The 12934-nt window shown below is 42.2% G+C and overlaps 1 protein-coding gene across 1 annotated transcript in view; it reads left to right on the forward strand.

Moving 5' to 3' along the window:
• Positions 1-12934, forward strand: part of T265_12937 (hypothetical protein) — a gene marked incomplete at both ends in the record, with an annotated part of 55218 nt that overhangs the window by 1840 nt on the left and 40444 nt on the right. The window contains 4 exons of the mRNA XM_009166371.1: positions 2729-2909; positions 5204-5413; positions 7251-7550; positions 11740-11886. Coding sequence (XP_009164635.1) covers positions 2729-2909; positions 5204-5413; positions 7251-7550; positions 11740-11886 — 838 coding nt within the window. The remainder of the gene's footprint in view (positions 1-2728; positions 2910-5203; positions 5414-7250; positions 7551-11739; positions 11887-12934) is intronic.

A 12934-nucleotide genomic window follows, 5' to 3' on the forward strand; every position in this document is an offset into this window, starting at 1 on the left:
CTCTTTATATATATATATATATATATATATATATATATATATATACGACTAACCGTTCTGTCTTCCCTCGGTTAATCGGATATTCGGAATGCAGGGTGGTAGAATATTAAAATTCAAGCTATGCGGATATCAGATGAACAGTAAATCAGGCTAAATACTTGGGCATTAATAGTTGTAATTTCGAAGACGCTTTGTAAAGGAACCAATCGACAGCCCAGTCTATTCCCTCTTTTTTCCAAACCTAAGATCCGTCAAATTTACTGCCACTATTGTCCACTAAGTCTATCTCCGGACTTTGTCCCTGACTGCCTGCGACTTAGGAGGATATTGTTAGCTCAGGCGGTTGGTTTGTTCGATGGGCTCGGCAATCCGGTCGCAGACGCTTCAGCACCAGTTGAGCTGACATCACCAGTGTGTCATGCGTGGAAGTGCATGGTTGTTGCGCATATATGGATCTGTGCTCCGGTCTGACCTAAATGAGTAAATCCTATATCAATTCGTGTGTTCGGAGAAACGGCGCATTTCCACTCACAGCACACTGATGACGTCACCTCGACTTGAGACCAGATTAACCAGCTCGGCCGGAAAATCATAGGCATGTGCCTCAAACACCAAAGCGAGAAGCGCCTCAAAAGAAACAGCGAGTACTTTGGGTCTAAAAAACTGCGTGTTAAGGCAGATGACGAAGAAGCGGAAAGAATAACGATTTTCTCATTGAAGAAGTGACACATACCAACAGTTACTAAAATGTCTAACAAACTATTCACGTTGGCCTTTTTTCCTATAGCTTCCCAAAGCAATCAGCGATGCTGACCCACACAGCTCCTACCACATGCCGGTGAGCTTCATGGTACCTTCCACAAATATTCTTATCCTTCCAATTCGGTTAACTCCAAGAGATTTTTTCTGTTACCTAGAGCGAAGGCAAACCTTAACGATCGGACAGTGTGTTTTGAGGACCCAATGCAGGTGGATGGATGAAGAAGCCTTGAGGGGATTGCGGTGTTGCAAAATATGGACAGCCAGTACATTTTACATGGTTGTTGGCCTGCTTACCAGAATTAGGCTGATTCTTTCAACGCCGGACGTGGGAAGTGCATCCACCAGTGCATGTCGGTCGGATTTTCCCTCATTATGATCAAACAGGCTGAAGTTCCGTCCCATAAAGATAGGTTTATCGGATATATTAGGGCCGATTCCTTTAAGATCCCCATGCAATTTCAATCTAGCAATCTAGTATCCAAAATCTAGGAGATTTGATGATGTGGACGGAGGAATTCCAGATCCAAAAGGTTCATCACCGAGAACTGAACAAACATCATTCAGGTCAGGTACTGCTGTTTCTTACGTCTTCTCCGTCTTTTCCAATGGGTATTCATTCCAGTATATAGCTCACCTTGCTGACTTTCGAGTAAATAGCTAGATAGTTTGTATTTGCTTCTTTTAGATAACCCGGATTTAAGGTAGTAAGGAAGTGGAACGCCGGGACTTTAATGGGTCCTAACCTTCATCGTGGGGTCGATTTCGCCGGTTCAAGTAAAACATAAGGTTGAAGGAAACTCGGGAACTGCGCCTACCTGATGAGCCCCAAGAAGTGCGAAATCGATGATGGGCTGTCGAAAAGTTTTCAGCAGCCTTGTGAGTAGTTTCCTTCATGAAACAGCCGGAACATGCTTTTGAAACTGATGGAAACCCCAAATATGGGAATTAACCATTTACACAGTGAGTCGGATAACAGGGGTTGTGACATGAGAAACCTTGTGGTGTTCAGTGAATCCGCTTGGTTCCAAATAGTCGTCAGCATTAGGCGAGTAACTATTATGGTGGGATTCATGCCAGGCTGATCGTCAAGCCAACCTGTGTGGAAGTAGAAACGGCGCAAGGTTTTGCCTACTCGTGAGTAGATTGATTTTTCAACAAACCCACTGTTGCTTGTGGGGGCCTTTTTAATTTCGAAAAATCATTCATACAACATTTGATTACCCTCAGTAGGACATCTATCTTGAGTCAGTGTACTGAAGGGGCAATCATCCACCTTGCACAGAAACGAATTTCCTTGCCCGGAGACAACATTTGAAGGGAGCAAACAGAACTGATTAGAATCAAGGATTTGAATCGCGTTTTGGGGCGACTAAACCACTGAAACAAGCTACTCGTAACTAACCTAATCACAGGAATCTCCTAAATGGGTGGGTATATTTGAAATAAGACACTTTGCTAGTTTCTTTTTATTTCGGTCGCGAAAATGAGATTGTTTTAGTAGAACTGATAAATGGGAAGTGAACCATTACCGGTAAAATCTTGACTCGCAAACGGCTTCTCATGGTTTGTACCGATAATGGGATTACTTATAGGAAGGAAAAAGTATATGGTATTCTAGGATATGGCTGTTTTGATCTCCTGTAAATGGATATAAACGTAACTTTATTCTGGGAAAGGAGTTTACCACATTGGGATTGCTTTAGTTACACACGCTCTTTGAGCTGCCACAGTGCTCAAGGCACAACGATACGTGGACAGTTAGTGTCCAGCCTCCCATGAGGCATTCTCTTCGGGTTGGCACCCGGTGGGTTGCAGCTGGCTATGAACGTTGTTTTACACATTTTTGATGATTTTTCTCTTTTCAGAAAGACCGGAGTTCATGTTTCTATAATACGTGTCAGGCAGACTCTGTTAGATTGGACTTCAATGGCAGAAATCATACTGTTTTTACGCCACTTTAATACAGCCATTCGTCTATTCAATATCGGTGGGTGCACATGCAGCGCATACCGGAACACAAATCTGCGAAATGGACAGGTAACGAAGAAACTGAGGACTTTTCACGCGTGTTCCACATAAAGCCCAGCAAGGGTTGTTTGGAGCCAAAGGGCGTGACCAAGTTCCAGCTCGTCAGTGCACCAGTTGAGGTGATTTATTCCAAAATTTTGATTCCTTTCCAATTTGTTTCTATGCAGTAAATTTAGCCTGTTTCATCTGAGAAAGTGCCCGAAGAAGAGACTTCTGATGTTTGTTGCTTTTGTAAGCTTAAGTTTGTGGCACAGACCAAAGGCAGTCGTGTGATCTCTCCTTCTACGGACTAGTGGTCCGGATTCACCGAGTTAGAAGAGAGGCAATGTCATCCTGACAGACACTCTCTGAATAAATTATCGTTGTAGGATTTCAGGTACTACGTCGCATCACAACGATATTTCTGTCGAGTTGCGATTAAACGGATAGACGTCCAATCAGAAGCGGGACACACGCAAATGAGGGGAAAATTGGCACTTCATAGGAGGGGTAATACTTAAGAACGTTTGGAGCGCGTGCGAATAACGGAAGACGCGGGCTTCAGTAGGATGTATTCATTTAACGATTGAACACGAACCATCAGTTCGTCTGGGGTCAGAGCAGAAATTGGCTTTGATCGAAACACTCTTGTCTACTTGATTCAGGATTGTGCAGATGAATGTTGGCTGACTCGTGAATGGAATACCGCATCGTCCTTACCGCTTTATCCAAGTTTATCAAATTCCTATCCAAACGTATCATAGCCCTTCTTGCGTCGCTCCTTAGATTGCTCGATTCATCAGAGTTTTCTTGCATATTTCACACGTTTGCAATAAAGTATAGATGCGAAACGTTCGCCAAACTTTACAGCAAATGAATTTTTCCCTATCAGTGACCAAAGTACTTCCGAATAGACGATGTACGTATTTGCGCCTTAACACGCCCATTTGCGCCATCGACATATTAAGCAACGAAGTAGGCATCTGTTATCATCCACCGCTATATGTTCCCTTCACCGAGCAGAGCATTCTTTTTGACATTCCTCTCCTTAGGTTATAACCACCAGTCCATCTATCTAATAGTCATTTGCTCCATCCATGCTTAAAAATTATGTGACCCATATCAGCCTTTCCTGCATATGAATCTCATTTAGGCAATGAAGTTGCTCCACAATCCTGCTTTCCAGGTACCTAGCAGAGATAAGTTTTCAAACTAGCTAAGTTGTTTTTACTTCCATCTTGACTATTATCTTCTGAGACAGGAGTAGCCAGTTCCAGAAGTGCCTCGGATACGAATTGCATAGGTAAGGCAGTCGGCTGCTAGATGTGAACACGTCAGAATCCATTGTCGACTCCTAAGTGGCAAACTCTCTACACCATATGGACACCAAACTACTCCATGTCGCTCATTGAGGTACTCAGCCGGATTTTTAGTTGTCCTTCTGGTTGACAGTGCCACACATGACATGGTATAGGGGACAAGGTTTTTTAGGGACTTCGGTATTGTTCCTGCGCAACAGAGGCCCACGCCATGGCGGACGATGTCGTGTCACGAATTGATCTAGGCGTGGTAAGTCACAGCAAAGTTGGATGGCGCACTGAAAGTAGTTCATAAATTATCCCAGGCATTTCTACTCCAAAATCCTTTTTGCTCAAGCTGCGGGAGTGACGACTCACATGTTCCTCTTAACTTATACAATGCTGTTATTGATCAGCTCTTGTCGAAAGCATGTCACTCCAGCGGCCATAATAATAAGTCAAGAGGACGACAGATATGAATTGGAAACTTGAAAGTCGCCATTTAAGACGAATTCCCTGAAACTTGTGGTCTAAAACAGGGATCCCGAACGAACCAGTCAGATTCTGACCGATAGGATTGTGAACAGCTATTCAGGTTACAGCTCAGGTCTGCAAGAAAAGAGGAAATAGTCACTTAAATAAACGCTGAACGGTAATGAAAAATATGCAAATCCACTGCCAAGCTCGACGAACAGGTCAAAGAACTAATATATATGAAGAACTGATCGTCAACAGTGTTAGACCTATCGAACACCAGCAACTAGTGGGAAGTCACTTACGGTTTCCACGGAACCGAATATGATGATGTGCACAAGTAATTAATCGGCGGACGAACGTATACAGGCCTGTCGTAAGCCATCAGCCAACCTAAAGTTGATAGCATAACAATGCGTACCATCTACCTCGTGGGTTTAAATGATCGGTTGCAAACTAGAGTGATGTTAAAGTGCAACACCTAAGAGACCTAAATAAATCTCTCTTACTTCATCATTACTCAGTTGAATGTATTACGCAACCATCCTCTGGTGTTCTACTGAGCCAGCTTTCAAGAAGTCGTTGTCGTATTTGTCAGAAGTCTTGGGGCAGGGGATTAGTCAATCGGTCTCACTTTTGTTTACTCCCTGATAAAACAACAGATTGGTGAATCAAGTGAAGCATTCCGAATGATACTCAAAGACGTTCCGCAGGTTCTTCAAGACACACAAGTGTCCTGTTTTAGTGATCTTCAACCAATCGAACTGGATCTCGCGGTTGAAGGAATTCCGGTCCCCGTTTCACTTGAACCCTGTATTATTGCTATTCCTGGCAGCACCGAACCTGGGTTACCTGTTCACAGGTGTTTGAAGGTAAGAATGCCAACTCTGGTAATAACTTGGGACCTGAAAATACACATGGTATCATTGATAGGCACTTTAAATAGGTGACTTATCTCAGTTTAGCATCTTGTGCACCAATATGCCAAATACCCATCCAAACTGAATGTGAAACTTTTAAGTGACTAAATACTTTTGTTTAAAATGGTACATACGGACTAAAAAGCGCGCATATGCCTTCAGTGTCTGGTATGCACAGAAAACTGGGTTGCATGTTTTCTTGTGGATTGGAATGTATACCTGGTTGTTTGATCTATTCTACTATATCACTGAAAGTCTTCTTTAATCCTGTCATGCCAGAAAGGGTTTACTCTTACAACACGATAATTAAAGGGTAGCAGGGTGTGATCGTCGTATGCTTGGATCGATTAATTTGAGGCTGTCATGTGATTTCGTGTTGTAGCGCCCTGCTGAACTTTTCCACGTGGTGTCGTATCCGGACACTTCACAGATAAGGAATAAAGCGAACTGTGTCCACTTGACCATCTGGATGATGATGGAATGAATAGACGTACTGATTAGCTCCGTACTTTAATAAAGCTTTTACCGTGTCCAATTTTGTCAATCTAAGATCTTAAGCTACTTTAGGTCTGTTCCATTAAAAGATGCTTCATCATTGAACCACTTTGGTGTACATGTAGGCAGCACACTCATCCACACTAGCTCAGTTAGACGGCGGTTCGAGCACTTGCACAGGACTTTGACTTCTACGCTCTACATGCTTGCTATTGAAGCCGCCCATACTTATATTCAAATCCGAGTCTATTTCATGCGACATTCAACAATAAAGAATGCCTAGGCGGTGGGACTAAATAGTAGAGACTAACCTGGGTTGGAAGGATTGGTCCGGAAAATCGGGTCACCATGCTGTGGTAGACTTCAAAGCCTTCTGATGTGACGCTTTTGCAGAACGCCTTCATTGATGAATCCGAATGAAACGAGTGGAAGAATATGCTTTAAAGTTCTCCATTTTTGCGCAGTTCAATTTAAAGTAGGTTTTGAACGTTACATGTGCAAGCGTCGAGGCATCACGCAGGAAAATTCCTACGTGAACATGCATGACTTGACATGTGAAAGGTACATAAAGATAATAGTCTCGGTAAAACGTGTGAGACCAATCTGTACCGCGAAAGCCACATGTTTCGTCCCGTCAGAATACGCAAATAAAGTGGACTGAAATGTTCTTCTAAACAAGGTTAGTAGAGGAACCGTCATTCGGTTGTAGCTGGTAAATTCTGACTTCACTGCTATATCTAACCTGTTTAATTTTCATCGTATAAGATATACAGACGTTCTCACTCCTCAGACAGTTTCCCGCCAACGGTTTATTCACAAGATGCATCTGGTCCCACCAAGTCCTCATGTCGTCCACTTTGTTGCCAAACACACGCATATTTTGCCACTTGAGCTATCCCTGTCAAAGTCACCTCGATTGTCTTCAGTGAAACCTGCGAGGGAGTTGTTGGTAAGCTCATAGTCTTTAAATCTGGCTGGAGAAGTCCATTAAACGGACTGCCGCAAGATCTCATCATCGCTTTTGTCAGTTGGAAACTGAACACAAAGAGCTAAGCAGTTGCTCGGGCCAGGTAAATTTTAGATAACAGTCCCACTACACATACGTACGCTAAAAAATGGATCCAATTAGAGTGGATTAGATTCCTGTCTTGGCTTTCTGGTGGACTGCCTCAAGGCTGCTGCATTGCAGCACCCCACGTTCATCAATCATTTTTGCGACCCTAGCTCCGTCTTAACCGTTTAGCGACTTTCACAGTATAACTTTGTTCGGTGTGCTTACTACATCCCTTTCAAGCTCGTCAACAAGTCAACAGACTGTCCAGTTCACTTCAACTGGGAACCGAATGAACCATTTGAACATGTCGCCGCCATCCCCACAAAACAACTGACTGGAGAAGATACCAAGTCCACCCCAGCCTCTCATGCATTAGTTGAGTTTGAACCACCCGCAGGGATTGTGCCACCTGGACAGGCGATTGATGTCAAACTGCGTATCACTTCCGAAGAAGCTGGCTTTTGTTGCAAGTCTTTTCCGTGTCAGATTGACAAACTACCCGGTTCACCATTATGGATCAGAGTTGAAGCAAACTTCGAGGTTAGCTTTTCAAAACCACCTTTAAATAATCTATGATGAATGCTCCATTGGCTCTCATTAGTCCAGAAGAAAAGATGCCTATAGTGGCCTAGTGTTTGATCTTTGCAAAAGTCTATATGACGTTCCGACTCAATTTATCATTTGAGGATAACAAAGTGTTCAAGGGGCAGTCAGTGAGGACCACCAACGCATGCCGTTTAACATTAAACATGTCTTTTACCAGCACGGAATGAAGACGGTAGATCCTGAAGCAGATGTAGCTACCCAGGTTTCAGCTTAAAGTTGATTGGGAATGTAACCCAATAAGAATGAAAGAATGCTTCCTGAAGGTCACGAAGAAATGTCAGACCAGGCTTCGGACTTGACCGGTCCAGGTTCGACGGTATGTATCGAAATGCCCGTCCAGTGGGAGCGTCCGATTATTTCAGGGGATAAGGCCCAAGGAAAGTAGTTCTTTTCTATTTTTTCTCTCAGCCACCTACTCTAACTGTATTGGGACTTCGTTCTCGCTATTGCCGGCACTATGTAGCAATAAGCGAAATTGCTTTGAACCGTTGGATTCAAAGCCAATGTTTTGGATGAAACAACAATGAGTAGAAGAAATGGTAATAGAATACGGACAGACTCGAAACCGTTACACTGAACTCCATAGTAAACTCCATAGTAAACTACATAGTAAAATGTTCCACCAAATAGGGTTTTGATATCAAAAATGTTGCTTCCTTTCAATACTTCACTGCGGTTGAACAAAGTGAACCCACAAATGCGAAGCGACATGTGCGATTCAAGTTCCAGATAACTCTGCGGGCAAGGCATGACTTACTGACCAGGTGATCAGTGGTTCGGAATCTTGAACGCTCCTGTCTATGCTTGGGTAGCCTGATATTATCTCAGCCATCATGCCTCCTTTCGGCTAGGCACCGAAAGATTGTGAGCTGCCCAAATTTTGTGGCTTCAGTATGGATTTGTTACGCAGAACTATGTTTTGGAAAACTGGGTAAAATTGATGTCATTCAAACTGAAATATCTTCTGAGTTGTCAAACGGATAGCACAGAGGTATCTCATTAGGTACAGTAAACCTTCAAAAACTCATTTTTCGTGACTGTTGCGGACTGTTTTTTTATATTTCGATCCACTGAGAGAACTATGCTCATAAACTTTCTTTGCCTGTTCCTGTCTGTGATTGCCAAACTAATATTCATGGTTATTTCTTAGTGTAACCTGAGGCGGTTTGTTGATGTTGATTGAGGTGTGTGTGTTTTACCATACCAACCAGAATGGAGCACTTATTGGCGGTAAGTTTCATTTCAACCTACTGAACAATTCTCGATTTATTTAATCTTATAGCATTCTCGCGATCTTAATGTCTTATAACAATTGATAAAGCCCAATCGATATTTCTGCCCGGTTTTTCCAGTGAAGCCATTATTATGGTCTGTCACCTAGAGAGATGCAGTTCCTATTGTTCTTCTGATGACTAACACCATTTAACCTCCCTACACTTGTTAAAGGTGGTTTAAACTTACTTCTACTGATTTGATTGCCCATATTTGTTGTTTTTTTCAAAGTTTCAAATCATATTTTATTGTTTCATGGACGACGACAGTTGTGGACATTTTGCTTACCTCAGACTTGCGCATTAGAGGCCCAAACCATCATGGACGTCGCCGTTAACTAAGTTAGTAGAGACAAGGGAAACTTTGTCACGGTTGCCTGATATTACAAATAAACACTGTGTTGACCCCCAAGACTTTAAGAAAAGGCTAAATAAAAAGTGTTTGAACACCTGAAGCCTGTAATGATTTTCAGTCCTAATGGGTCACCTTTCACCTATGTGGATTAGCACCCGCTCAACAGCTACACTATTTACAAAGGCAATGAATGTTGGCACTGATCAATAGCTTAAAAGTTTCTGGTGGCACTGGAAGTTTTCTGTGTTGTTTCTCCTTTAACCTGATAGCTCGACAGAATTGTAGCCCAAAAATATGCATAAGATATAAGTTCCTCGATTGAATGGGATTGGTCACCCTGCAATTGAATAAAAACGGTGGTGTTTGACAGTTTTCGATCCGAACGCCTCACTGAAGTGTCTTTATGTGAAAATTAGAACGCATACTTTCTGCAGTCGGCAGCACCTCACAAAAGTGGAAACAGTGAAAATAAATTGTCGAATGTTCCAGAGAAGCGCGTGAAAAAACGTGGTGTGTCTGAATACCCGGCTGATTCTTAGCAGTTTGTTATTCTATAGATTAGAGTGAACTATTCTTCTATGGAACGCCAGAAAACTGCAGTAGGATCACCTTCTATCATTCGACCATTTCCCTTGTAGCACTTTTTGTTTGACACCCTGTCACCTGCCATCAGTTGGATTGCAAATGATGCCCCAACCCTACGTTTGATGCCAGGTTGTTATTCTATACATATATACGACATGCTATTCCAGAGAAGTGTTGTATTCCCACCTTGTTCAATATACACACAGCACTTCACTTCACACTTTCCAATAAAACTGAAGTTTGTACCGCTAACAACAGTTGTTCTACAAATTGATCGAGTGATCGATGGGTCACCCTGAAAACGGACAATGATATGCCCTCTTTTATCCGAGTGAGATGTTACACAGGTTTAATTTAAACCAGGGTTATATACCAATAGGCTGGATTTTACGTTCGGGTGAGAGTGTCTGTTTCAGATGCGTGGCCTCAAGCAGGCTCGGACTATGTACAGTCGTAGTGACGTCGTCTTGTCTGTAAGACTAGGAAATACACTGGTGTTGTTCCCCTCCAAATATTTTTTCGAATTTTAATCAGCCTCTCACAGTGGGTTCAGCGCAGCATGTTATGGAACGAATGTGACCCTTATGTTTCTGAATAGTTCACTAAAATGATTAAGTGGTAAAGAGCCCTGCTGCTTAGTAGAATGTGTATTCAACAAAGATGAAGGTTGTTGAAAGTTACGCTGACTATGTAGCGAAAAGCATGTAGCTCCGGTGCTTCAGTGTTTTGTAAATCAGGTAGCCAAGCTTGGCAATTTACCTTCAGACATTTCATCACCAATAGTTAAAGCATCAGAAGTGCGCGGCTGGACGGGTACTTTCTTCCCAACTACTTGTGTTCTTATAGTTTACAAGAAAGTAGTTGATGTCTCCCAATGCGATTGGCTGGCTGGGGAACAGCTTAATTGTAGTTTCGTTGGTCCGTCTGTGAGTTGTGCCACTCTGCGGTCTGGATACGTTGTATAACTCTGTAATAGCTTATATCACCACATAGTACTCTGCAATTGATACCTCGTTTAATAATCTTTATCACTCTTCCAAAGAATTTGAAAAAATACTAGTATAGCTCAACATTTCACGCACACTCGTCTCTCCAAAAATTGTTCCATCCCATGTCACCCTCTCCTCTCAAAAGCATTTGGACACCTCATCTCTTACTAACTTAGGGTGGATATCCCACTGCCAGAGTTCTTATACATCTTACCTCAAACACTTTTGCGTTTATAAAGTAAAACAGATATGATTTCAGTTAGGGCTTCCTATAACCTCTCAAGCATAATTTTTGCCAGCTATCAGGTTTGGTGATAATAATTGTCTTATCGGATAAAGACCATGGAATTCCTCATCAAATTCTGCCCTATTTTTTCTAATTCGCAATGTCTGAACTCATTGTAGCAGAAGACTTTAGGGGTTGCATTCCTCAGATCAACTCATTCTCAAGGAACAAATGATCAATTTTTTAATACACAGTCAAAAAGTAATCGTTCAGCTGTAATGCCCCTTGGGTGCCGAGCTGACATGCCACCTGAATAAAAAAACAATGGTTAAAATACTGCAAGTTTTCCCAAACCTGGACAGCAACAGTCCAAATGCCGAGATTGGGTTATGCTGTACTCATGGTTGCACTTGCCCTTTATTATTGCTCATTATCATCAGAAAGATTGATAAATATAAAAGCTCTCATTGGGATAAGTTATAGGTCTGTGGGGAAATCGGCTGCGAAGTTTTAGACATTATTAAAAACATAAGAGTCCTTGGTTTGGTGTGCCTCTTTCTTTTTTACATTTCATCGCCTGTCTTTCAGTTATTATTGCCTTATTTCGACCATAAATACTGACAAAGCATCCAATAGAATATTGATGTATGGTATCATTCACTCAAAAAATTCCTTTTCTCTACTCTCATTCATTTAGGTTCCATCACTTTTGGTCGAAGATGTAGATTGTGACTTTGGTGTCCTTCGGGTTGACTCCACTGTAACTCGTTCTGTTACAATTACCAACCCTGGTTCACAAGCCAGACGCTGGAGTGTTGGAGTCGTCAATCAAGACAGCCTACCCGTAAGTCCGAATGTTTCGCTGCATTCGCTAATTAGTCTGATTGTTCCGTTTTTTGTTCTCAAAAATGCTACGGTGTTGTCAGCAACGAACAAGAAGCATCTTGGAATCACTCTGGGCCTATTCATTTTTGCATCGGTGTAGAACAAAAACTGCTGTGATTTCCGTCCTCTCAGTTTATCTTCTCTGTCTTATTTTGTAATTACCTTCTAACGAGCGACAAACAAAATTCTCGTGAGTTATAATTGACAGAAAAGTGTGGGCAGAGCTCTCCATGTTTTTTGTTCTGCCGTTTGGTTTTCGTGACTAAAGAGAGATCAACAATGTTCAGTCTTAGTCTTTTGAACGAAGCTCCAACTCGATCCGCGGTGTAACAGCCGAATTTTCAAAGGATTACTTCCGCCAAAGTCATCAGAAAGTCAGAAATCCTCCTTCAGGAGTTAAAATACAAGCTAACCTGATTGTTGATTCTGAAACACTGTATAATTGCGTGGAATGTGGTTTTGACCCAACTATGGGTTATTTTGCCGTTCGACTATACTTCACAACCATAGCCATGTTCAATTCGGTCATCAGTTAAGAGAGTTCAGGTATTGGAGGTTTGCAAGTCCGCCTGAAGCACTTAGGGCTTCTGTCAAAGACTGATTGCTGAGTAATGTCGGAGAACAGTGTAGAGCTGTAGGAAAATCAAACGCCTGTTCCCTACAATATCCGACAATGGGGTCATTTGCTTGCTTGTGCTAGAAATCTGGTTGGTTTACGTGGTTCATTTGTATTCTGGTTTCAAAACCGGCATTGTAGAATATCGGTTATTCGTCACGCGATCTTCTCTGGTCTCCGAAACTTTTCACGCTAAAGCCTAATAGTAAGATCATATGAACAGCTTTTTGTGTCCCGCTTAGTGAGACTCAGTTAGGCCGTTCAATAAACTGTTTTTCACGTGACTGATCCGAAAGCGTGAATAGTAAGCAAGCTGGAAGTTGCTGTTGATATTTCCGACCTACTAGAGCGTTTTGTTGTGTACCTTCATCCGGAAACCTTACCCTAAATT

The sequence above is a fragment of the Opisthorchis viverrini genome (assembly GCF_000715545.1).
Source record: "Opisthorchis viverrini unplaced genomic scaffold opera_v5_25, whole genome shotgun sequence".
NCBI lineage: Eukaryota > Metazoa > Platyhelminthes > Trematoda > Opisthorchiida > Opisthorchiidae > Opisthorchis > Opisthorchis viverrini.